Here is a 27,804-nt window from a genome sequence, read left to right on the forward strand (position 1 = left end):
TTAAAGCAACAAATAAAAATGTACTTAATTTGTTAACCTTTATTAACCTTTATTAACCATAATATATATATATATATATATATATATATATATATATATATATATATATATATATATATATATATTGCGATTAGGAGAGAGAGAGATTACTGAATTAATATTTATATGTAATACACTGTTTAAATGCCAAAAACTTTGATAAATCTGAATGTGTAACTTACCTATAATTCAAATATTCATACACAGAAATTCAGCATCTTTATTTTGAAATTTTATTCAGCTAGTTCGTGGTTAATGTACATTTTGTCATTAAACTGCGGTGATTGGTTCGATTCCAGGTGACAGTATCTATGATGATGAGTGACATGTTTGCCAGCCAATGAGACTGTACGCTGGTTTATGACGTATATCCCGGTAGACGCACAGGCCTTGCTCTCGTCCTTGATCAGCGCGAATCGCAGCATTTGACGGACGTAAGACGCACATTTGCGCGGAAAAATGGTTGCTTACTGGAGACAAGCAGGACTGAGGTAAATGTACTACAGTTAATAACGTCAAAAGCTGTGAAATGTGTATTTTAATTGCTGTACGCTCTGTAATTTGTACTGTGGAGTTGGTTTAGCCTTGCTCTGTATGAATTTTGCTGTAGTAATACTAACGTTAGCGTCATGTTTCATTTGAATCACCTTGGACATATTCATACGAGCAATTTTGAGTTATTTAGTGACTTAATATGTGTCTTGTTCTTTCAGTTACATCAGGTACTCGGCAATCTGCGCCAGGGTCGTGCGGGCAGCCCTGAAGCCACAGCTGAAAACCGAGGCGATTAAAAACGCAGAATCCAGTGTGAAGGTCACTAAAATGAAGACGGTATAATGTGAGTTAATATTTCAGCTGTTTACCTAAACTCTACTGCACTTGTAAAAAACGATGCATTAACGGACCCCTTAGACCTTTTTTAAAACCTATGTTGTTAAAAATGATTGTCTTCTCTGCTTTTTTTTTGTAGGATCTGTCATTACATTTCTTCCATTCCCACTTCTCCACATACGTTCTCCGTCGGATATACAATAAGACCTGCAGTTATGATGATTCAATGAAAATAGCTGTGTTCTTTTGATAATAAATTATGAAGAGTCTCAAACTAAGAGTCTTCACTTGGTGCGTTTTCATTCTAAACAGTTTTCTGTTTAGCAGGTGTTCGCTGAGCAAACTGGGTGTATTGTCATGTTGATCTATCAGATCAGTTTTACATTTACATTTATTCATTTAGCTGACGCTTTTATCCAAAGCGACTTACAATTGCTATATATGTCAGAGGTCGCACGCCTCTGGAGCAACTAGGGGTTAAGTGTCTTGCTCAGGGACACACTGGCGGTTCACAGTGGATTCGAACCCGGGTCTCCCATATATATATTAGGACAGATTAGAAAATTATATTTAAATTTTTACTTGCTGGTTATGTGTGGTTTAAGAGCATCAGCAGAAGAGACACTAAAACTGTTACCAGTTTGCAGTCCAGTAGTTACTTAAAAATGAAGTAAATGATGATTTAAGATGAATAGATGTTAATTTTAATATATTTTGCAAGAAAACTGATTGTTGCATTACATAAATTGTAAATACTTGAAGGTTTTTTGCACTGTAAATGCTCAAGCACAATGCAGATACATCAGATTATTATGAAATAGTTGCAGTTTATATTGGTAAAATAATTTAGCATCTTATGCTTTTTAAAGGATAAGCAAAATTAACAAAATTCATTATTTACAACAAATAATGACAGAAGAATTTAAGCCTCTATATAGCACTAGAACACCACACAAAATATATATAAATTTTTTGAATATCTGTTTCCCCCGGTTTTTTTCTCAAGACATCTATAGATATCCATTATTACAGAACATACAGAAATTGTTTTGCTTCAGTGATGTTACACATCAATATAGATTTTTTTTGTCTTTATATAAATTAAGCTTTACAATAAACTATACACTACCGTTTAAACGTCTGGGGTCAGTGAGATTGTTTCTTTAAAGGAATGAATACTTTTACTTTATAAGGATACTTTAAATTTATCAAACATTTATACATTCAAATAAATGCTGTTCTTTTGAACTTTCTATTCATCAAATCCTGAAAGCTGTTTTCAGCATTGATAAAAAGAAACCATTTTCTTTTTTAAATTTCAGCTCCATCACAGCAATAAAATACATTTCATAATGTATATTATAAATAATATTCACAATATTGCTGTTTTACTGTATTTTAATTAAATAAATGCAGCCTTGGTGAGACTCTTTTTAAAAACATATCATCCCCAAACCTTTGAAAATATATATATTAGGACAGATTAGAAAATTATATTTAAATTTTGAATATATCATATTATTATGTATTTATGTAATTCATCATTTTCTCCTGGAGGTCAGAAATATTTCACAGTTTGCTATGAATAGTGGCTCCAAATAGTATTTAAACTCTTAAGGCACATTGTCATTAAATTAAATAAAAAAAAGCACATCTTTCAAGCCAAAAATTTTTTTCTAATGCAGTATAACTCATTTATATGTTTTAACTGTATCTTAAGTGTTAAATATTTTGGGGCCACTGATTGTTCTCACTCTTCACACAATCAGATCCACTCTTGCCATATTCACTAAAGCCCACAAGTCATTCGTTGACAGAAATTTCAGTGAACACCTCAGTCTCAATCTCCACTCGAGTGCTGCGTGCTGTTGATGACAGAGCCTCCTCTTCTGCCTCTTCATCTTCTGCATCATAATCCATATCGGCGGTGGTATCCTGATATTGCTGGTATTCGGACACCAAATCATTCAGGTTGCTCTCGGCCTCTGTGAACTCCAGCTCATCCATGCCCTCCCCCGTGTACCAGTGCAGGAAGGCCTTGCGTCGAAACATGAGCAGGAACTGCTCTCCGATGCGCTTGAATATCTCCTGGATGGCAGTGTTGTTTCCGATGAAGGTGGAGGCCATTTTGAGGCCTCGTGGTGGGATGTCGCAAACAGCCACTTTGACGTTGTGAGGGATCCAGTCTACGAAGTAATTGCTGTTCTTCTGCTGAATGGCTAGCATTTGCTCGTCAACCTCTTTAGTGGACATGCGACCGCGGAAAACGCCCGCCACTGTCAGATAGCGTCCTCGACGCGGGTCACACGCTGTCATCATGTTTCGGGCGTCGAACATCTGCTGGGTGAGCTCGGGCACTGTTACGGCCCGGTATTGTTGGCTACCACGTGGAGTGAGAGGTGCAAAACCTGGCATGAAGAAATGGAGGCGTGGAAAGGGCACCATATTGACGGCCAGCTTCCGAAGGTCAGCGTTCAGTTGACCTGGGAAGCGAAGGGAGGTCGTGACCCCGCTCATTGTGAGGGATACCAAGTGGTTGAGATCTCCATAAGTTGGTGTTGTGAGCTTAAGAGTGCGAAAGCAGATATCATACAGCGCTTCATTATCAATACAAAACGTCTCATCTGTATTCTCAATCAGTTGGTGGATTGATAGGGTCGCGTTATACGGCTCGACTACTGTATCGGAGACCTTCGGTGAGGGCATTACACTGAAACTATTCATAATGCGGTCAGGATACTCTTCTCGGATCTTATTGATAATCAGGGTCCCCATTCCCGAACCAGTGCCACCGCCCAGAGAGTGGACGAACTGGAAGCCCTGCATGCAGTCACAGCCCTCGGCTTCATTACGAGCACGATCCACAACCTGCTCCACGAGTTCTGCGCCCTCAGTATAGTGACCTTTTGCCCAGTTATTGCCAGCTCCGGAATTACCTTTACATTTATAAAGAGAAAACCGCATCAAGAATGATGTTATTACATATGAATGGCATTGTGTCATTGTATCAGCCAATCAGATTTCAGAGTTTGAGTTCGGGTTCGCTCATAGCCAGGAAGGATAAGTTTTAATAGTCATTAAAATTCTGTGGAAATAGTGAAGTCTACACCACAATAATGAAACAGAAGAATGATATTGTTGCATCATTTCCAACTGATGAATGATAAAAGCATTGGCAGTTAATAAGAATTAATTAGACTTTTAATAAGCACATGCATTTAAAGAAGCAGAGATCAGAACTACAGTGCTCATTATTGTGCACTGGTGTGGCTACTGACTTACACTCATACATGCACTCACAGAAATATTTCACTCAAAATTTAAGATTTATGTAATTTTATTACATGACAAATTCCCATTTATATTTTTTTCATAATTTTAACACAAATCTACCAAATAAACTTTATACGATTTATTTTCATTAGGATAATAAAAACTATTTATTTTAAATGCATAATCCTCAGGTTTATGTAATTAGTTTATGTAAAGTGTAATTATTCCTAATTAATAAATAAAAGTTTATTGTATAAATTGCATAATAATTAAGAGAACTAAATCAGGATAATTAAAAAAGTTAAATAACATTTATTTGAATCATGTTTAATGTATGCTTATATACTAAACCAAATTAAACAATGCATCACATTTATGCAATTGTTTCCCCATCTTATAAAAAAAATAGAATTAGACAAACACAAAAACAACTCTATTAGGTTATTTGTGAACTTACCCACTGTGCAAAGTTACGTCCAGTGGACGTCTTTTTTTTGTCTTTGCAGACGTTTTCCTAATGAATGTTGTTCAGTTGCTTTGACGCAATGTATTTTGTTTAAAGCGCTATATAAATAAAGGTGACTTTGACTTTGACGTTGAAAAGACGTCCACTGAGGAGCCAGAATGAAAGTTTTTATGACGTCTTTTTTGACGTCTTCTGTACGTCCGATTTAGACGTTCACAGAACCTCCTTACAAGGTTAAAAACTAGTTCAAAAGTGGTCAGCGGAAATATTTCAACATCATTTAAGGTTCATTTAGACATCATTTATACTGTTTCTGGACCAAATCAACACTCTCAGGATGCATTAGATTAAAACTCATGTTATTTCAATGTAATTTCCAGACACTGTGTTTGTCCTAAAATCAAGAAAATAAAATAATCTTTATGAAATAATGGAATAACTGATGATTGAGCATGTGGTAAAATCAACTGCAAAACAAAGACATTAAATCTCTGAAGATCTCAGCAGAGGAGGATCAAACATCTCCACAAACATGAGAATCATTAGATTGACTTTATTTCTGTCAGACATCTAGAGAAGCTCTTATTGAGAATTAACAGAGGTTTAAATGTTGATATTTGATTCATTTGAAGTCACCATTGTGGTGGACAGTGTTTGGTTTAGTTGGGATCTTGGTCCTCATACTTCTTGTGTTAGCTTGTCTCTGGCTGTTATAACTGTGTGTTTGTGAAACACTGTTGTTGTAGCAAAGAAAGACAAATTTAAGAGAGCTCAGGTGTTATCAGCTCTTTGTTAGTGATTATAAAGTAATCATATTACAAGTATCTGAGGTCATGAAATAAGTGTTGTTTTGTTTGTATAGATCTCCTAATCCTTTTGACTCTACAGTACAGGCACCAAGAGCAAAATACTTATTGTGAAGTTGGACAAAATGAATGCGTTTGAAATATTTTGAGCGAAAGCATCATGTACTCACACACAGACATCAAGATTTAGCATATGCATCACAACAATGGTGACAATCAAAACAAACAAAACTGCTTCATAGCACAAACTCGTCCTTATTTTCCAGACTTTTAAGTTTTAATTGTCACCATTGATGTGATGCATATCCACAATCTTGATGTCTGTGTGTGACTACATGATGTGTTTTTTAAAAATAAGTACATTCTTTATTTCTACAAAGTGTCTGTCCATAAAAAAATAAATACATAGTTGCAACAAAACATTAATAACTTATTGTGCTATAGTTTAATCAACATTAAAATCAAGATGATAACACTTGAGCTCACTGCTCTCTGCCACAATAAGAGTGTTTTATAACACACAGTTACAACAGCAAGAGACAAGCTAACACAAGAAGTATGAGGACCAACATCCCAACTAAACCAAACACTGTCCACCACAATGGTGACGTCAAATGATGTTGATGTAAATGATGTAAATTGATCCTCCTCTGCTGAGATCTTCAATCAATCAATTCAATCATCAGTTATTTCATTATTTCATGAAGATTATTTTATTTTCTTGATTTTAGGACAAACACAGTGTCTGGAAATTACATTGAAATAACATGAGTCTAAATCGAATGCATCCTGAGAGTGTTGATTTTGTCCAGAAACAGTATAAATGATGTCTAAATGAAACTTAAATGATGTTGAAATATTTCCACTGACCACTTGTTAACTAGTTTTTAACCTTGTAAGGAGGTTCTGTGAACGTCTAAATCAGACGTACAGAAGACGTCATAAAAACTTTAATTCTGGCTCCTCAGTGGACGTCTTTTCAACGTCTGCAAAGACATAAAAAGACGTCCACTGGACGTAACTTTGCACAGTGGGTAAGTTCACAAATAACCTAATAGAGTTGTTTTTGTGTTTGTCTAATTCTATTTTTTTTATAAGATGGGGAAACAATTGCATAAATGTGATGCATTGTTTAATTTGGTTTAGTATATAAGCATACATTAAACATGATTCAAATAAATGTTATTTAACTTTTTTAATTATCCTGATTTAGTTCTCTTAATTATTATGCAATTTATACAATAAACTTTATGTATTTTAAATTAATAAACTTTTTATTATTAATTAAGAATAATTACACTTTACATAAACCTGAGGATTATGCATTTAAAATAAATAGGTTTTATTATCCTAATGAAAATAAATCGTATAAAGTTTATTTGGTAGATTTGTGTTAAAATTATGAAAAAAAAATATAAATGGGAATTTGTCATGTAATAAAATTACATAAATCTTAAATTTTGGGTGAAATATTTCTGTGAGTGGGTTGTTCATATGATTCATGCTTAGGATCAAATAATTGAAAAATGTATTCCATCCATTACATGCACACATTTGGCTGACATCTTTATCTAAAACAACACTGCATGCAAGGTATGCATTTTAATATTTGATGCACTCTCTTGGAACCAAATTTATGGCCACTGATAGTGTAATGAGCTAATGAGCTGCTTATTATAGAATTAGGCTAATAAACAAAATAATGTCTTTGATCTATATGTTCTAAACTGTATATAACAAATCATGATACACACTTAAAAATACAGGCTCTTTATTTGCTTTATAAAGAACTTTAACATCCATAGAACCTTACCATTCCACAACAGGTTATTTACAGTAGGAAAAAAAAACTTTCTTTCTTGATTTTTTAAAATATTGTTCACACTAAGAAAAAAAATTATTTTAAGAATTGTTTACTGGAAAGTTCTTGAAATGGCTCATCTGTGGCAACACTGTGAAATCCCCTTTTGGAAGCTTTATTTTTTTTAAGAGTGTATGTTTCAGACGTTATGAAACCAACCCTATTTATAGTTTAAAGAAGTCAACTCATGTGGTATATATATAAAATGTCTTTAATGTAGATGATTGCTGGCTCACCATGTATAAAATTATCCGGTCTGAAGAGCTGTCCTATGTGACTGCCCCTCACGCTGTCCATAGTGCCCGGCTCCAGGTCCACTAACAAGGCTCTTGGAACATACTTGCAACCTGACAGGCAATGAAAGTCAAATGTCAATGATACTTTTTTTTTACAGGAAGTTACTCTGTTCCTTGAGTCCAAGACACATTAACACATTTATATATATATATATAAACTCTTACCCAATATAGACTACAATCTTATACATATAGCATATTATATAATCTAGATATTTATTAATGTGCTAAAAATTTATGAATGTCATTTGGGTTTGTGAGTTGATGAAAAGCATAAAATAAATGAATGTAACATGTAGGTTTACATACCATGTGCTTCATTGAAGTAAACATTGACCCTCTCCAGCTGAAGGTCCATGTCACCCTCATACACTCCTTCTCTGTTAATACCATGTTCATCACTGATCACCTCCCAGAACTGCAAACACATGGAAATTAGTCACCATATTTTCTCCAATGAACTGCACTGTGACCTGCTTCGACTGATATCTTCAGCACTGAATGAAATGTTTTGTTATTTCAAATTACAAAAATGGTCATTCTCTACACACAGAGTCAGTGGAAGCCTCCAATAACTGACTTATCTGTTGAGTTTAAGTGACTGCCAATTGTTTTTCCGGATGCCATTCAGTTTTGAGCACAATTCTACTACATCTGTCACTCAGAAATTCACAGGCCGCTGAGCTCATTTCCATGATAATGAAGGTCCACCCCATCACAAGAGGCTCTGTGTCTCTTATCTTACATTAGACCACTCTAGGGTAAACACCCTTGACTGCACGTATCATAACTTTATATATTTATTCACTTTAAAATGCATTTCATACTTCAAATATAATAAATACGTTTTTGCTTTTACATTTAACTGAAAAAGCACATTACTGCAATATTTAGCTACTACAGAATGCTGTTCAAAATGACAGTAGACTATAATAAAATGACTATAATAAAAAAAGAATGCATGACATAAACAACTGAGAATTTAACTACTAATAAACACTCATAAACTGAAATGCATGCTCATTTGTCTGTTAAGCCTGCATCAGATTGCCTAGCTTGAATAAAGTTGAAGTTAATATGATAATGCAGCTGCTAATCATAAAAATACACTTTAAAAAATGATATTTGGAGCCAACGCACCTTTGAGCCGATCTGATTCCCACACTGTCCGATCTGTAGATGAACAATCTCACGCATAATGATAGATCTGGCACGTTGAAAGAGCAGGAATAGCCTAGACCTGAGTCTGATGTGCCCACTGTGTGTGTAATACCACTGATGACATCATCAAGAGGGAGTCACCCATATGTCACATAACTTACTAGACAGTGTGACACTTAATTAGCAAGCTGGAACAACAGACTACTGCCTTTCAGTCAATAACAACAATTGTGTTGCAGGGTCAAAGTTTGGCACACTGTGAACGGCAGAATTTATGATGTTTGTTAAGAATTTAAGGGTAGTTTAATATTTGAATATTTCAAATGAAAAAAGTCCTGTCATCATGAGCTTGGATCAGTGGCCGTCTCTCTGGTGTGCATGATAAGACTCTTGCGGGCCCTATCTGCTGTAATGCAGTGACAGACAGTCAGAAAGACAGACAGACCACATAATCCTTGTCTAAGTGTTTCCTGCAAGGAGAGTTTGTTTATACACTATATGTTGAAGCTGGCATACCCAACTTTCCCATTAAGTTAAAAACTATTTCTGAATGCCACGGTTTTATTCTCAATGTTTAGAACATTTTAAGGGGATGTTCCAATTTGCAATCATTATTAGAAATTTCTGTTTGAATGTTCTCTGAACAAGTAGTAACATTAAACATGTTTCAGGAAAAAACATTCCATGAATGAACGATGTATAAATAATGTTTCTGTGCTACATTTTTTTAAATGTTAAGATCACATAACTTTCGATGAACATTCTATTAAGAATATTTGTTTGTAACTTCTGAGAGAATCTTGCCAGAAAGTTCTAATAGCTGGGTATATGCAGATTCATATTTTACCAACAGATGCCACTGTTGTGCTCCAACTTAGTTTTCACAAGATCTGTTTATTTTACTACTACATTTAAAAATGGACTCAATCAGTCTTCTTCATGTCATTTATTACGGTGATTCTTGATTATCAACCATGAATAATATAAGATAAGATAAAGCACAAGTACTGAGTAATAAGGGAATGTGTGAAGTAGCGGCACTCTTGTTGATAATGTCAATGCATGAGGCATGCTGTAGGACAGATTAAGAACAGAAGGCATTCTATTGTGCAAGTTATTCAACCTTCCAAGAAACAGGAGAGAGTTCGTATATTTAGCAAAGTGCTGTCCTTTTTGTACATACTGTGTCTGATCTGCAGTTACAAAGAGGGCTTTCATGATTTCAGGTCATTTTATTTGGGGAAATTAAACAGAAATAGTGACAAGATGCGGAAAGCAAAAGAAGATAAAGGGCAAGAGAGTCATCTTCACTTTTAATTTATTTAATAGCCTGCGTGACATCTTTACAACCCTTTTAACTCATATCATGTCATACCCTAGAAAATATTCAGAAAATGTTAACTTTCTACCCTGTCATACCCATATGTATCCTATAATATTTGTAGCAATATAATATTTGTAGCAATAGGCAGAAATACATTGTATGAGTCAAAATTATTGATGTCCTGTCCTATCCTAACAACCCATACATCAATGGAAATGTTGTTTATTAAGCTCTTAGTTGGTTGATGTATTAATCTCAATTTTGAAAAAGTGACACTTAAGTCACTTATTGGTCAATGGTCACATATGTGATATATCACAAATAAATAAATAAAAGCTTTGTAGGTTTTTCTTCTTACATAAGTGGTACCATTTTTTTTTATAAAGCAAGGGGATGCAGGTTAAAATCCTGACCTAACTTTGATTATAAGGATTTAAAAAGTAAAACAAACAAATGTGCATTCAGTTTGAATGCAGATGATGCTACTTGAACACTGCAATATATCTAAATGAGTAATAGCAGCTGTCAAGTCTGTCTTGAACTTGCATGTTGATGTATAATAACGCCACCTACAGGATATTATTATTGCAACTGTTATATTCTATGCACCCTGTACCCCAAAAGCTGGAATGGCAGTAAAAAAGAAAAAAGGTACAAAAAAAGAAAGAAAAAAGAGAGAAAAGATGTCTACAATAATAAAAACTATATAATGTAAAATAATATTAACTTAATTTTAACATAAAACAGAATAAACAAATAAATAAATATACATATAATAAAACTATAAATAGATAAAAGGAATAGTCGGTTTACAAAACGAAAACTGTGCTATTTTTTCCGTGTGACGTCATTGGATGACCTTTTTTTATTAAGTGAACAACAACATTATACAACACTATAAATAACAACCGAGATAAAATTACAGCCACGGGGAATAATCAAAATAAACACTACATTTCACTCAATAAGTGTGTTTTCTTTACATACATTTTTCATTAACACCAATATTTGTCTCTGTATGTATGGGATGTCATTAAAATTATGACAAGATTAATGAAATTAAACAGTTTTTCATCTCCCTTAAAATAATGTGTGAAGCCACAAATATTTGAACGACGTCACGGAGTGAGTGACCTCCCCCTGCCGCTCGTGAAAATTTAACGCTGTGCAAAAGTTACGGAGCAGAGCTGATCTCAGGTCAGCCCCAGAGAGCGCGAGCGGAGCGGCGAGAGCTCCGGCGGACGAGGAGGGACTTGGAGCGGCGTCCCGAAATAGCAAAGCAAGAATAACAAACAGTGAAAAGTACGGTATGCGTGTCAGGTCAAAGTTCACTTCTGTCCACTCGTGAACGTCAGAAACTGAGGGAAAACCCGATGAGGCTAACCGACACCTTTGGAGAGCCCGAGCGATAAGGCTGTAAGGGATAGCGAGCCTTCTCTCCACCTGACCTGGATAACCATCATCATCATCATCATCATCATCATGGTGTTCTTATCCTGCAAGACTTTTCCATTCGAATGTTAAGGATCGATCCCAGCTCTGGTCATGGGGATGTGTCACAGCTTCAGATCGAGGTTATCACAGTCGGCGATCTCATACACCGGCGGACGGACCGGTGCGAGTCCCGGGATCGATGTCGAGTCCGGTCATTCGGACAGCTGTGACCCACAGCTCAGAGAACGGCGGCGGGTGGAGGAGCGCGCGCGGGTCAAAGCGGAGAACAAACGGAGTCGAAACATTGACAAGAGCCTGAAGGCGGAGAAGAGAGAGTACAAGCAAACGCACAGGCTGCTGTTGTTAGGTAAGAGGATGCTACGACTACTTTATCTGCTGTCAAGGTAAATAAGAGCAGCCACGAGCGTCTGACGGAAAGTGTGCGACTGGCCCTTTAAAACACGTTACCATGGTAATTGTCGTTTCCACCTAAATACTGTGGTAGGTTTTTTTTCTTTTAGAGGTGATAATATTGGCGTGGTTTTAAAATTAGTAATAAGCATAATTTGCATAACTAGTTTTAAAGGCATTAAGTATGTTTGGACTATACCACTTAATAATAGGTTTTGACCTTCTCCACTAACAATTAAAATCATGCATCTGTTGAATGCATATAAACTTAAATATAAAAAATGGTTAAAACTTTATTAGCATACTTAGGTATTCATCTTTACACTAGTACAAGATGGAATCTCGATTTCGTCATTTACGCCTAATACAAATGACATATTTTGCAGGTCATCAGTACTATTTTGGGTTAAATGCAAGCTTCAGCATCTGTGGCCTGCTGTTGGTTAGCAGAGAATAGAATAATTTCTCATTTAGTAAGTAAAAAAAAAGGGTCTTACCCATGTTCTCGCTCAGGTTTATTTTAATTGAAATGGATACATTTTGTTCATTTAATGTTTACTGGCAAACAAAAAGCAACATAAATGTTATACTAAACTGTAGACACTACAAACCTATATAAAATAGAAAATGAAGCAGCTCCTTTCACTGACCACTTGTTAAGAAATAAAACGAAGTGATTGCACTTTTCTTTTTAAGTTGTAGGTCCTATTATGTGCTTTGTCCATGGAAAGTACTGTGAAAGGTTGTTTTATGGTATTTTTGTGGAAACTATGGTCAACCTCGTTTTCGGTTGGTCACTGAAAAACATATTGATTGACCGCTATTCTGAATATGCTCTCTAAAATGTCTGGAGTACAAAAAGAGCATTTCAAGTAATTTTGAGTTTCATATGGCCTGAGCATTTTAACTCCGATTAAACCTGGTTTCTGTGATCGTCATGGATTGTCATAACAATGAAAGCATCTGGTCAAGATCTAATCTGTAACTGGAAAACTGGCCCTACTTGTTTGTTTTTTTTGTCTAGCAAAGAATGAAATTTTAACTCAGACATTTTTTGCAGAACTTAAATCTAGACATTCTGCTGAATCTGGTCTAAAATTGTATAAAAGTGAAGTGAAACTGTTTTCAGACGACAATTTTATTTTCTAAAACTTCAGTGCTATTTTTTTGGCATACATTTTATTATTCTTTTTTTCTTCTTCCGCCTACTTCTGCACTAGTTGCGTGGCTCAACCTACTCTTTGCATAAAAAACTAAGTGTTGCTGAATATTTTCTGTAATCTAAGATGAGATGTAATGTGTCTGTGCCCATCGGTCTGGAATACATGTAGATTTAAAGGTGTTACGAATCTCAAGAAATTTCTAAGTGCCTTATTTTTTTCTTTCAAACTCGTGGACTTCCCCTTTGGCCTTCCTCGGAGGCGCAAACAGCGTTAGAGCTGACGTGGTTTGATAAAGTAGCATTACACAAGGTCTCATTTGCCACTACCTTTATGAGAGCTGTTCTTCTTTTTATTAACAAGTTACACAAGAAAAGGAGGGCAGGCTGACGACACAAACGAAGAAACTGTTAAGCTCTGTGACCAAAATACTCTAGTCATGCGGGTGCTCGGTTCAAAAACAGATGACACACACACATACAAAGCTGATTGTTGCAACCTTAGAATGTAGGAAAACGATCTCTGTGTGTTGTGTGTTTTATGGGGCTTGGCCGGTAGTGTTTGTGCGCGCTCATCTAAAAAGGAAGTCTGGTTATGAAATGTGTCCTTCTTTCTGCTTTTGGGCTTTTAATAACAATTTGTCATTTTAAGGCAGAGTCAACCTCAATGAAAATGTTTGTAGCTTAACTTGGTCTCTTTTGATGTGGCTGCTTTTGACTGCTGCCTCTGTTGTTGAGGCTGGATCTCACTGCTCACAGCTGCAAGCCCACAAGTGTAATGTCTTATTTTAAGTGATTGCATGCTGTTATTGCTCACTTAAACAGAATCACATCCTCTCATGAAGGATGAAATATTGCATGAAATCAGATGAATGGACTTATAAGGAGTCCACTGTTGATCATGCTTTTCATGCAGGGCATGACAAAAGACATTCAACACATACTGCATCCCATTTTAATAGAATCAGGGGCTGTTAACCTCTGGTTACACACAACCAAATTAAGCCAATTGGTCTATAATGCATGCCGAAAATGTAAGCAAGTTAATTGTCACCAAGAACAATCATATTTTTGTTCAGGTTCAAATTTGAGGAAGGCATGCAGTTCTTAATATAACATTAGATGAGGAGAAGGCGACTAATTCCCCGAATTACATCTTTCCTTGAAAGGAACTGTCTTATGTAATGTGACATAACACAAATGGGTCCTGAGTTAAAGGTTGGACTGTATTAAACCTCATTGTGTAACCGCGTTATACTTATTATTGTCGGGTGAAAAAAATCCCATAGAACATTAAAACAAGAATATCACAGAGGCTTATAGGAAACACCACAAACACTACTGTTGTTTTCCTCAAAGGGATACAAAACTGTGTTAAATAAGTTACCGTTTTATAACGTTTTTATTTCCACTTATTCAGCCAACTGCAGAACTCATCTCTATTTTTGTACACACATCTTTCTGTCCCATTTTAATTTGTGATTATTCATCATTATAACTCAAAACAGAGAACCTTAAATCCCTTTTTAAGACCTGCACAAATAAAATTAATGCCATATGAGTGGGGTAGGGCAATGTCTATGGTAACATATTGAACTGTAAAATTACTCTAAAGACACGATTTACAGTTCAGGTACAGGTTTTCACCAAAAAAAAAAAAAAGCTTTATAAAATGTTAAACTTCACATTTTAGCATGTACACAATTTCTAAGAAAAGAGATGAGTCAAATTCATTCACCTGCCAGCAGGTGGTGCTTTTGAAAGGGCAGAAATATAGTGGTTTCTCTGGCAGGACTGTAGCTGGGGTTTGTGGGGCCTACAGGTTGAACCCATGGACCATGTTTGAAATTGTGTAAATAGCACAAATAAATAAATAAAACAAAGCTAGTTCATTGTTTGCACGCTGTTTGTGAGACATGGCTCTCTGTGAGACATGGCTCTCTGTGTGGCTGAAATGGCTGAGGGCCCCCCTCAGCTGTAGTCCTCTATAATTGTCATCACCTTTCACCCCACTGGCAACAGCCCTGTTCCCCGGTTATCACAGTACACAAAGCAGCGCAGCACATGACTTTAAAACATGCAACGCTAATTTTTAATCAATGAAATCATAGCCTTTGTTAAGCTATTTCCCAATTCTCCGTCCTCAAATCAAAATTAAGACTTTCTTGTGCCATGATCTTGTACCATTTTATGTTCTTAAATTTGATACAACAGAAAAAGACTTTTTGAAAACCCGTGAAAGCCCTGTAATAATTAATTATAGCAAGTAAAACAAATACAAACTTCATTTTAAACAATATCTTCTCAAAAGTTTTTGAAATTAAAACTGAATGTTGTTTATACATTAACAAAGCTGTGTGTTGGATCCTGAAAAGTTGTGCTGCCACACTAAATATGTGACCCTGGACCACAAAACCAGTCATAAGGGTCCATTTTTTAAAATAGAGATTTATACAACATATTCAGTCTGAATAAATAAGCTTTCCATTGATATGTGGTTTGTTAGGATAGGACAATACTTGACCGAGGATAAGACTATTTGAAAATCTGGAATCTGAGGGTGCAAAAAAAATTGCCATTTAAAGTTGTCCAAATTAAGTCCTTAGCAATACATATTACTAATGTTTAATGTTTAATGTTTAAGGTAGGACATTTTTGTGGTCCAGGGTCACATATGTCAAAGCATTTTGGCCACAGAAATATTGGTTAATATATTGATCTATGACTCCTTAATATGTAGCGAAAGAACATTGTTATGGATAATAAACTTCAAAAACAAGGAAACAGTATCCAACAATATTCATCCACTGTCGATCAGCCTTAATTCAAATCAAAGGAAAAAAATAAGGAAGAGACTTAAGACTTGTTGTAAGGATAACAAATGATGTTTTCCACAACTGCTAAATCATATATTTTTTCTTTGGATTAGGGCTGCAACTAACGATTATTTTGATAATCGATTAATCTGTTGATTATTTTTACGATTAATCTTTATGTACTTATATTTTAGTTTTGCCCATTTTTTTCCAATTAAATTATTAACAAAGGGTCTTTATAATTCAACATAGACTTTTAGGTTTTAACCATTTTGCATTGTCATATCCTCATCAAAAATATACCTGGAGTTTTGTTTAATTATGTGTTAGTAATTCTTGTCAAACACTTCTGCAATCAAAACACTGACCCATACTCTAGCAAATTTCACAAGATTTCAAATAATGTTTTCACCATGGCAGTCCTTAGGGCTCCTAAAGTAGTTTAACATCCCGAACAAATCTTATTAAGGAATATTATTAACGAAGAATAAAACAGAATGAATTTGCAGTACATTGCATTTTATTATTTTTTTTCCTGTAAACACACAACTTATACCTGGGAAACAACTTTATAGCTTATTCTGTGAAATTGTAAATAATCCTTCAAATAAAGTGCCAAGGGCATGAAACCTGAATGGAACTCACATTTTAAAGTAAAATCCATCAGAAGGCTGTCCAGGAAAAAAATGGACACACAAAAAACCTGCTGTGTGAAAAAGAGCAGTGAATACTTAGAAAAAAAGTGCCTTGCAAATACATTTAAACATTTACCTCTCTCATTCAGTCATAATTAGGCTGCAAGACTGAATTATGAACTGGTAAACGACAAACTGATCACAGAACACAGAACACAGTTTGTAAATCTTCAAATGTTAACTGTTAAAAAACAATGTTATTAGCTTTTAATACTAAACATTTGCAAACAACTTTATACAGGAGAATCTGCACAAATAAAAGTTTTAAACAGTTCAGTAGTGCAGAGTTTACAGGTTACTCTTCTTTTTTGAAGGCTCAAAGTAAAGTTCTCCCACACTTTTGATGACTTAATTCGATTAGTTTTCTTTTTCTTGCTTTTTCTTTCTTAAGCTTACTCCACTGCCGTCTGTCTCCACCATCTCACTGTTGCAGACCTCTATGCTGCAGACGCAGTTCGGGAAGCACGTGACATAAAACGAGGCCAGCTATTGGCTATTCGCTACTTCTCCTGCTGTACTGGCTGAATAAAACCTGCGGTGGCTCATTACTGCCACACTTTGGTCATCGCAGATTTAAAATATGCACAAAATGAGCCGCTTACGGCAAATAAAAGTTCTTTAGCAACTAATCGATGACTAAATTTGTTGACAACTATTTTAATAATCGATTTTAATCGATTAAATCGATTAGGTGTTTCAGCTCTACTTTGGATATTAATTTCTCAAATAGAAGGGTTAACAACAACCGTGAGACCGAATTATTATTATAATTAAGAGAATGTGTCATATGTAATGGATATTTTGTGTTTTACGCTCTGTCATATGTCTTCAGCACAGAAGATGAGACAGATCATTCTGCTTATCCTCATTTAACTGTTGGATATAGAGTTCACAAATAGTTTCAAAAAAGTCTCATCTGATTGGTTTGAATGCTCCTGTGGTTCAGAGGTAGAGCATTGCATCAGCAACGCAAAAGGCTGTGGGTTCATTTCCCAGGGAACACAAACATACTGGTAAAAAAAATTTTTATATCCTGAATCCTTTGGATAAAAGCGTCTGCTAAATGCATAAATGTAAATGTTTCTGAGATCAAATATTAGAGAAATGCTGCCACCTTCTGGTGACAGACCATAGTGTAGTGAACTCAAACACAAGAGTCATCTCAACTGCTATTCATTATCCATGCATCCTTACATTTAAAGTTGATAACTGGTTTTGTCTCAGAAAGGAATTTGAATGTATACGGATGTGACCACTGAAGAACTTTGAGCATAATGACTTGCTAACTTTGTGTTGATTGGTGTAGGCTTAAACTTTTAACAAACCCTTACTGTATAAGCATACTTATCCTTGTTTCCAAATCAGTCTGTTTAGTCTCTGCCCCCGAATGCCACACAAAGATTATGGGATCAAAAATAGACCACAGGGTGTCAAAAAATAGCTCAATGAAACGTCATTTTCCTTTTCGGTCACTGTCATACAGTAGTTTATCTCTCACGTGTTGACATCACTTTGACTCTTGCATGATCTCTTATACTAGAACTATGTGTCTGGACTCTTGGGTTTACTCTCTGACTATCAGCATGTCACTATTTTAAGCCTTTGTTTGGAGGAATACAGATAAATGTACAAGAAAAATCAAAGACTCAAGTTAACGCGTCAAGGCACCAAATATAGACTTAATTTATGTTTGGCTTTAGATTGTTACTATAGCTTGAATGAAATAATATCAGTGCTAATTTTTTTGCCAAAAAAAAAAAGAATAATAAAAACAACTTCTAGACTATAACTCACACCGACCAATTCATGTACTAATTGAAACCAATGCAATGCATTAAAAAAACTAAAAAACAAGTATAGAGTACAAGTATAGTTAACGTCCTGATGTATGCCAGTATACATTTTCTTTCTAGCGTGTCTGATGAATTTAATGTGTGATATATTGTATGTGAACAATGAAGAACTAATATTTTAAGAGTATGCCAAGAAAGTGTTACTAAAATAATTTAGTAGAAAACCTGACTGTTTTACTTTAATTTAGATTGACTGTAACAAACCTCTAAGAAGCTGTTAACATATTGTTTAATCTAACGATGTTAGATTATTTAGTGTTTGATATATTTTCTGATTTATATTGCACATGTACATGACATATTGCATGTCTGTGGAGATTCTCAGCAGGTCGATTAGAATGTATAGCACTTTTTCAAGCTAAACTTACTTTACCAGTTTACAAAATAGAAAATAAATACTGTTGAATGGAAGCTTATAATTATTGTAATTTTAAAAAGCACTTTAGTTTTAACCATTCAAATGAACATGAGCCTGGACTCTATACACCTTTGGCTGGTGACATGGATTTGCAGCGTATGTTTTACTTCTGGTTTGCTACTGTTGCATGTTGTTACCATATTGGAAGAATCATGGCTTAAATCAGTGGCCATAAAATATACCTTCAAAATATTTGCACTTTTAATATTAACTTGTTCTCTTATTTGCAATTATGTTTTTGTACACTGCAGTGATTAATAATTAAGGGCTCTCTCACAAATGTGTCAGTTTATTAATACAATAATTGTTACATAAAATTATCAATTTACTGAGGCCATCAGGATTAAGTACATATCAGCAGAGAACAAACACTTAAATTCAAACATTCTTTAGTCATTTTTAAATATCTACTAATGAATATTAGTTCTTTTTAAATACTCGTAAAAAAAACTACTATTGCATTCATTGTCCTCACACATCTAGTGTCACATGAGAATTTCATATTTACATAACATTTCACATACAGATATTACAAATACAGTTATTACAAAAGATGTACTTGACAATACTTTTTGACTTTTCAGACTGCAGTACAATAAATTGTCCGACTAATTCTATTAAAAATACCAAACGAACGTTTATAAAAACATATCTGTCTAAAACTTTTTTTATGTGTAGGTTTTAGTACACGTTTAGTTACAGTATGCGCTCTATGTGATTCATAAATGTTTTAATTCACTATAAAGATCAGTCGTTCGGGAATCGGACTCCACTAGTCGCGCTATATGTTGGTGATTCATTGCAAAGAATCGACTCAAAAGAGCCATCTTTCTGGATTCAAATCCCAGTGGTCAGAGTATTTTACTAGTCTACTGTGCTCCATGTGCCTCGGATGCAAAACGTACGCTCAAAAACCATTAACTGTTTAAAATTATGTAAGTATTACTCGGCTATGGTATGTGTTCAAGGAAGCAGTTTTCGGTCTCCATGGTCAAAGATGGATCGGGTGGGAATCGCGAACTTTATCACGTATGAATCATGTCTTCAAAGAGGGCGCCTCGCTCCGCAGAATCGCCGCTTGCTGACGTTTTTGGGCTGTCATGTGATTAGCAGGGTTCAATGAGAGCTGTTTGCCCCACCCATCTCCTCAACGCTGTCTATCTCAATGTACAATTTACTGAGAAAAGGAAATAATCGCTAAAAATACACCCTCGAAAAGGATCCATTCGCCACAATTGGGGATTCAGTGCGCTCCGTCCGTAGGGAATCCATCACTGTCGTTTTGGTGTCGGATTTATCTTCACGTTTCCAAATGCACATGATCTAAGAAGGATTCAAGAAGGATACAAAGCGTAGCCTGACAGCGGACTCTGACTGCCGATAACCGGTACGTTAAAATATCGACGGAATCGCTAGCATTTGCATCTGCGGTTGAAAGAACCGTAAGGATCGCCGCTCGCGTCAAAGCAAAGCCTACGGATGTGAGGAGAAATTCAAATTACGGTAACGGAGAAGACGAAGAAGGGCCTCGTTTGATTTGGACAAGCCGAAAAAAAGCGATCAGTCACCGTGAGCAGAACAGGAGGGAAAATAGCGTCAACCCGAAGGAACATTTTTCAGCAGCACCGCCGTATTTTTCTCGTAGACAACGTCGTTTCGTAACGGAGTTAAAAGGTTCATGTCGGCCACGGCGCAGGGCGGAACGATCCACATGCCGTCATTTTGGTGGAAATATTTATTTTTTTAATTTGTAGCCACCCTTTCTATCTCGTCCTGCCCGTCTCGTTGCATCGGCAAGCGGATTCGACAGAAACAAACCGAAAGAATCGCGTTTTGTGGAGCTATTCATGATTTTAATAGGAGTCGCTCGTTATCTCGGGAAACCGACCATGGATTCGCGACGGGAAATTTGCTAAATCGCCGTCGTGGGGAAGCCGAGATCATTCATGTAACGTCGAAGGCTTCGCTGGATGCACATCCACACACCGAAATCAAATATTTTATAGCAGCAAAGCGCTCGACAAGACTCGGCCATCTGTAGGCCGGCCTAGTGTTTTCACCACCACCCATTCTCGCCAATACCAGTCACCCAGAGCTTTCACATTTCCCCGTGCTCCCCTCCTGCCCTTAACAACGAAATCCGGGGAAGCTATGTGCATACAAGTATAAATGTCCCGGTTTTCCATCAAAGTGTTCTGATCGGAGGACAATCGAGGAATTTGGATCATTTATTCATACGGTAGATACACCCCACACCCACCCCAAAACTTTTCTTGGGTTTTTGGGAAAATGGGTTGTTTGGGCAACAGTAAGACTGAGGACCAACGAAATGAGGAGAAGGCCCAGCGAGAAGCTAACAAAAAGATAGAGAAACAGCTCCAGAAAGACAAACAGATCTACAGAGCAACTCATCGACTACTACTGTTAGGTAGGTTGGTCTGAAAGCTGAGGTTCTGTCACTGCTGCGAACACCTTCCTGATGCGTGTGACGTCATCGGGGCCTGTCACATTTCGCAGCGTTTTGTGTGAATTTGATTCATTTGTCCGAGTGCATGATGGGGGTACACGCGTTTCGATTGGCATTCCTGGGCCGTTGTAGTGGACAACTCAGGGCCTGTTGTGCTTCATCCAACACCGCTCAATCACTCCATTCATTCCCATCTGATTTATATTGAATAGGTTTTGCATTATGGAAATATTTGGGCTCCCGTGATTTTTATAATTCATTAACAACTATCTCATGGAGATCCCACACTCATAAAAATAAAGTTACATATGCTGTTTCTTAAGGCCGGTGTTCATGAGATTAGGGTGGTTTCTGCATCCTTCTAAATTAGCAGCTTGCTTATTACTGTAATTCTAGATGGAAATACCTGTTGTTTTTTATTAAGATGTTTGAGAGATTAGTGCATCATTTTTAGGTTTAGTTCTGGTAAGGGTTGCTTGCATAGTGCTATTTTTATGGTTTAGCATTATGGGCATCCCCAAAATGATGATAATAAGAGAGATGACACATACATATACATATTTTTACACTTAGATCAGTTAACATTTTTCATGCCTTAAATATTCATTGTTTAGTTGAGCAATAGACTGATGTATTAACCAAGATATTTTGTCTATTGCCAGTTCATCAGCACTGGAGTTCTTTGCCATTTAGGAAAAAAAAACATTGGTCAACCACCTTACTACCTTGAACCAGAAAAAATCAGCAAGCATTTTAATTTCATGGATCTTTCCTAGCACGACATGAAGTTGTTTTAACTTCAGTTTGATTTGATTTAGTCTCTGTTTAAGAGACTTGTCTCGCTAATTCTGATAAAACCCAGTTCTCTAACAGCCTATTTTTTTAGGTATACACATGGCTTAAAAGTACCCTATTCTAAATCAAAATCCCATTAATTCAACATAGCAAAGCACTCTAAATCATAATGTCTGGTGTTTAAGGGATATTTCTAAATACCCATGATTCAAGTGTGTTGTAATGATATATGATTTAGGGATATGTACCAATGTAATTGGAGCACAAAAGTGGAATTCTTGTATGCAAACAGGCCTATTTGACACAACTGGAGCATTGTAACAAAATATGTGTTGTGATAAAGAGGTTCCCATCATACATCTGAACTAAGCGCCTAAATCTGAGTTGTTTTGGTGCTTCTGTAGTTTGTGCTTCACATCTGCAGGGGAAAGTTAACTCTCTTCTCATATTTTGCACTTGGAAATTCAGAAAACTGTGCATTGTTGACCATAAATTGTAGAATCATTCAGCTTTGTCAATGTTTGACAACTATGGCTTTAAGAGATGATAGGTGGTGTTTCTGGATAGTTCCTTATGTTTTATTTTGCATTTCACTATATTATTTGAGGCATAGCTAACCAGTTCCTTCTTAGTTGGTTTACTTACAAGAGTATTGATTGGAGTTATATAGTCTATAATTTAATGAAAAATCAGAATCAAAGAAAGAAGCATCTTATTGAAATCTCATGAGGTATAAAATATGTGGGAGAAAATGTTGACAGTTTAATATTTGTAAAATTATGGATACTCTAAATTCATATTTTAAAAAATATTAAACTGGTGACATTTTATTTGTGTACCAAAGGACAAAATGATTCCATATAACATTATATGTGTTAAGTGTTGTGACATGACTTTTTCCGCAGCTGTTGCACGTTTGCAACAATAATATATTAATTTATAGACAGTTCTTTTTAGCATGAAATTTCTGCTTGGGGTGCTTGTTTAGTTTGCCATTTAAAAAGAAATGCTACTGTGAAATTAAATTATTCCTGATGAATCAGGTGATATCTGACCCTCCTCCTCCTCCCACATCCCTTGTGATTTATATCTTTCTTTTGCTCATCTCTCAGGGGCTGGAGAATCGGGGAAGAGCACCATAGTCAAACAGATGCGCATTTTACACGTTAATGGCTTCAATGCTGAGTAAGTATTGCTTTCACATCTATGTACTTTTTTGATCCAAATGCAAACTAGATTTTTATTCCGTCCATAAGCATTGCCTACTGTCAAGTATGATACAGCATATAAACAAACCCTGTTTTTGTTCATCGTGCCATTTTGTTATCAACGTCGTTTGATTGTAATGTTTTTCAGTGAAAGTTGGGTTTGGGAGGATGTTGATATCCAAGTCTGTAATCCATGCAGTAATGGCGAGCTTTATGTCATTTTGTTGTTCTCTTGATTTAGTGGGACATGCTATATTTATAACTTTAGAGTATATGTATTTATTGTAAGTGATTTATCTTGTATTGCGACAGGAAATTTTATTAATGTAGCATTATGCTCACTTAAAGTCCCATTATAATAAAAAAGCTGACTTTCAATAAGTAGTAGGCCTATTTGCCATTCTGAAGTTCTGAAACCAGTTTTGTGATTAAATTACCATAATTTACTATAATCTAGTCCTTGATCAGTGTAGAAAGGGTGTCCAAAATACTGCAGAGGTTACAGAAGTATAGTCCATCAGTATTTCAACACAGGTTAAAATTTCAATGCTGAAATAAGATAAAGGCAATTAATTGTTGCATGAATTCGTCAATAGAATCACTGGGATTGCAGCATCTGGAAAACAAGTTGTAATTTGATGATTAGAAAGCAGGAAAAGTCAAGAAAAAAGGATTAGTAATGCTACGGTGGTTTACGCTCTGTAATGTTCCACATTTATACTGTGGTAGATAGTATATTTACTTTATCTAAAATTATCTATGCATGCATTTAATATAGTATTAAGTTAATGTTGGTCCACTTGTTTGTATTACGGATGGGCGTTTTCCGCAAATATCACATTCGAATATTTGAGCTCACAAAAAACGAATATTCGAATATTCGTTTATTTAAATTAAGTTTAATGAGACAGACATTAATTTTCAGAAACATTTATTGTTTCCGTCATTTTTGAACAAGCTTACACACAATAAGCTTGAACATTACACATCGTGTTTTGTAGCTGAAAACCTTTAACAATGCATGCAAACAAACAAAAGTACAGATTAAAAGCAAAAAAAAAAAAAAAAGTGAACTAAGACAAAACGTAAATAAAGCAGCCTGCAGCAATTAGGCTATTGTGCAGAACGTGGCCTACATTTAACTTTGAAACTTTTAAACTGTCAGCAAATCTTTTTTGCTTTTTTTTTTTTATTGTTTTACATGTTCTTGTTAAGAAATACAGGCATGTAAACATGATCGGGGGAAAGTCGGCTCCTTAGTCTGTTAAAAATAAGGCCGACCGCGGAGAAAACGCGCTCTGACGGCACAGACGTTGGCAGGACTCACAAATAACGGTGTGCTGTGTGAATCACAGAAAGTGTCCAAACTAGGTTTTATTGTAGATTTTTTTTTATGGCAAGCAAAAATATAGCGAAATTCGAATATCATTTTTATTTATCGAATTGTTAGAGCAGAACGTTCGAATGTTCGACTATCCGTGCACACCCCTAGTTTGTATTTAGCCATTTTACAACAATCTGAAGCAAATGCAGCCCATCCAATCAGAATTGGAATTTAAAATTTCAGTTTTATAATATTAGTTATAATTATTTTGTTTTTAACTCCAGCCTCACGTAATATGAAACTTAATTCATTTTGCAATCATTTTGCATCCATTATGGAGAAGAAAATGGAATGACAAAGTAGTTAATTGTGATGATACACTTTAAATTTGTAGGGTATTTACCTCGCAGGATTATGGTAACACAGTTATTTATATATTATAAGTAACCTTATAAAATAATATGCATTTGCATTGATGCATTTAGCAGACGCATTTATCCAAAGCGACTTACATTGCATTCAAGCTAACAATCTTCTCCTAACATGTGTTCCCTGGGATTCGAACCCCAAACCTTGCGCTTGCTATAGCATTGCTCTACCACTTGAGCTACTATAATTTCATGATATACTATAAATCGATTCATACTGTGATATAAACATACTGTGATATAAAAATTGGGTTTACCGTCTACCCCTAAGTAGCATTAAGTTGCTGAACTCATACAGTTCACAAAATGACAGTTATTTTATTCATGTTGCCTGAAAATGAAGTGATCTGAACTAACCAAGCGTCAATGTTTTACAGAGAGAAAAAACAGAAAATTCATGACATCAAGAATAATATAAAAGAAGCTATAGAGGTAAGTGTTGAAGCTTCTTGAGTTGAACTAGTAACCAAAGGTGCAAAAATGTGAACGCACTATAACTCTGATTGTCTTTTTTCCTTTACAGACTATTGTGACGGCAATGTCCGTGTTGGTACCTCCAGTCCAGTTAGCCTGCTCTGCAAATAAGTTTAGAATTGATTACATCCTCAATTTAGCTAATCAGAAGGACTTTGAATTCACACCGGTGAGTATAAAGTTATTGTGTCAACCCATCACCCCTGTTTTTGTTTCCGTGAGAGTGTGTGTACCATCTCAATATTTTTAACTGGATATGCACAAAACTCTAGTTATAAAAACAAGACATTTTAAAAAGACTGATTAAGTTTAAAGGTAAAAATGGCGATTAAGTGTGTGAGTATAGTATGTACATCCAAAAAATATATATATATATTTGTGCACCCAGTTTTTGGGCTGAGTGTCATGCAGGGTTCGTACGGTCATGAAAGACCTGGAAAAGTCATGGAATTTTAAAACAGCAATGTCCAGGCCTGGAAAAATTAATAAACTCAGAGGGTTTTGGAAAAGTCATGGAAATCTATTTCACAAAACTCTGTATAATAAAATTGTTTAATCAGGTCCTGAATTTTGGTGGGGGATTGCGCATAGGCTATATCGCATAGATTTACTCATTCCTGCAGCTTTTGACTTTAAAATGATGGATATTCACACATTTATTTAATAGCCTATAACATGTAGGTTTGATAAGTTAAAAAATTCACACGGACTATCAGATTAAATCAGTCATTTGAAAACACCATGAATGATTCAGCTGTACTGCGTCTTCTCTCTTTGACTTTTCTTAAAACGGCTTTGCATTGGTGCATCTCGTCTGGACTTCAGGAGCCGCTGCAAGACTTTCAGTACATTTGACAGAATTGTCACTTGCCTACTTGGGACATTGTTGCATCTTTACAAAAATGTATTATTTATTTGCATTACTTTTTAGCAATTTGGTACTCTCGTGCTCCAGAGGCGCAGTCACATCCAAAGCATGCTCGTGCATATATATAATGCCTCCTGTCGAGTACCAACTTGAGTTTGGTTCCAAATAAGCTCAGTAGAACCCTGCACGGACCTCAAACATATGCCCTACTCCGGCCCGAGTCCGACAGATTATCAGAATTATCGGCCCGAGTCCGACTGGAGCCTGTGTCTTTTTTCCTCTTTTTCTCTTCCTAATTACACAACTTTTGCAGCCATTAAAATAGTTCAGTTTAGTTTTTAATTTAAACTTTTTTTTTTTTTTTTAGTTTAAGTTAATTTAGAAATATGTTTGGATAATTTTATTTAGCCTTTTCAAATCATCACCACTTGACTAAAATAAAATCTATATAAAAATACTTAAAGCATATCACAATGCTAGTTTAAATGGTTAACGTAGATAAATGTGTGATTATTAGGTTTGTGCAGAGAGCAGAAGCTAAAGCGCGCTTTGCAGGACATTGAGTCACCAGCATGATCATTTCCACTTGTTTCTTAGTGGAAACAACTGTCATTTTTGCTCATAAGAGTAATACATAATTTGGGACTGTTAATGGTCTACTTTAATTTGTGTGCACTCACAATATGAGTATACATTTTGTTGTTTTTTTTTGAAAACAAACATGATGTGCTTTCTGCTGTCTTGGTCTTGAGCAGAAGCGCTTCACAAAAATGAATCAAAACTCAGCGAATATTCTATTTCCCCTGGCCCTGACCCAGTCATCATGTTAATTATTTGCTGGGGTTTTGCGGCAAGCTTTATTGCGTGCGCTATAACACAAACACTTCCAGCACTTGCTGCTGCTGGCGGGACACTAAGCACCGTCCGAGCTGCTCTCGACAGTCACCACCAGCGTTGTTTCCACCAGCGTGGCAAATCCTTTTCATCACCATAATAATTGATGGATATCTAAAATATAAAAACGGCCCGCACACAGCCCGTGTCTGAGCTATGACATGAAAATTGTTCCGCAGCCATAAATAAGTTGGGGCCATTCAGGCTTGTGCTGAAATACAGGGCTCTAATTAGCGCCGCTTGTTGTTTAAGCAGCAGAAATACACACAAAATGACGTAAAAATGGCCATCCTGGCAAGTATCCTCATAAGCACTGTCGTTTATTCTTAAGTGAATGTAAACAGTTGTGAAAGAGAAAAGTTTCCAAAACGAAATTCAGATCCTGCGTTTAACTGTGTTAAATAAATGATAATATTCAGTGATGTATGTTCTCTGTGTGGAGTATAACGTCTGGTGCAGTTGCAGCTTGTACTTATTACTAAAACAAGAAAGCAAACAAGTTA

The 27,804-nt window shown here is 35.7% G+C and overlaps 3 protein-coding genes across 5 annotated transcripts in view; 2 read left to right on the top strand and 1 right to left on the bottom strand.

Annotated features, from left to right (window-relative positions):
• Positions 1-371: 371 nt before the first annotated feature.
• Positions 372-1,148, top strand: LOC132160467 (ATP synthase subunit epsilon-like protein, mitochondrial). Its single transcript, XM_059570143.1, has 3 exons — positions 372-530; positions 753-877; positions 1,010-1,148. The coding sequence occupies exons 1-2, from the start codon at positions 499-501 to the stop codon at positions 874-876; spliced, it is 156 nt and encodes a 51-aa protein (XP_059426126.1). The 5' UTR covers positions 372-498; the 3' UTR covers position 877; positions 1,010-1,148.
• Positions 1,149-2,214: 1,066 nt separating this feature from the next.
• Positions 2,215-8,998, bottom strand: LOC132160815 (tubulin beta chain-like). The gene is made up of 4 exons (XM_059570517.1): positions 8,713-8,998; positions 7,882-7,990; positions 7,513-7,623; positions 2,215-3,806 (listed from the first exon to the last, which is right to left on the bottom strand). The coding sequence occupies exons 1-4, from the start codon at positions 8,767-8,769 to the stop codon at positions 2,674-2,676; spliced, it is 1,410 nt and encodes a 469-aa protein (XP_059426500.1). The 5' UTR covers positions 8,770-8,998; the 3' UTR covers positions 2,215-2,673.
• A 2,275-nt stretch (positions 8,999-11,273) lies between these two features.
• Positions 11,274-27,804, top strand: part of LOC132160816 (guanine nucleotide-binding protein G(s) subunit alpha-like) — a 38,310-nt gene continuing 21,779 nt past the window's right edge. Inside the window, exons 1-4 of one of the 3 annotated variants that reach the window (XM_059570518.1) lie at positions 11,274-11,858; positions 23,218-23,290; positions 25,443-25,497; positions 25,589-25,708. In XM_059570518.1, coding sequence (XP_059426501.1) covers positions 11,603-11,858; positions 23,218-23,290; positions 25,443-25,497; positions 25,589-25,708 — 504 coding nt within the window. In that variant the 5' untranslated portion in view covers positions 11,274-11,602. Of the gene's footprint in view, positions 11,859-19,860; positions 21,272-23,217; positions 23,291-25,442; positions 25,498-25,588; positions 25,709-27,804 lie in introns of those variants that run through there. The other 2 variants (XM_059570519.1, XM_059570520.1) reach the window with 2 other exon arrangements.

This window comes from Carassius carassius, chromosome 17 (assembly GCF_963082965.1).
Source record: "Carassius carassius chromosome 17, fCarCar2.1, whole genome shotgun sequence".
NCBI classification, from domain to species: domain Eukaryota; kingdom Metazoa; phylum Chordata; class Actinopteri; order Cypriniformes; family Cyprinidae; genus Carassius; species Carassius carassius.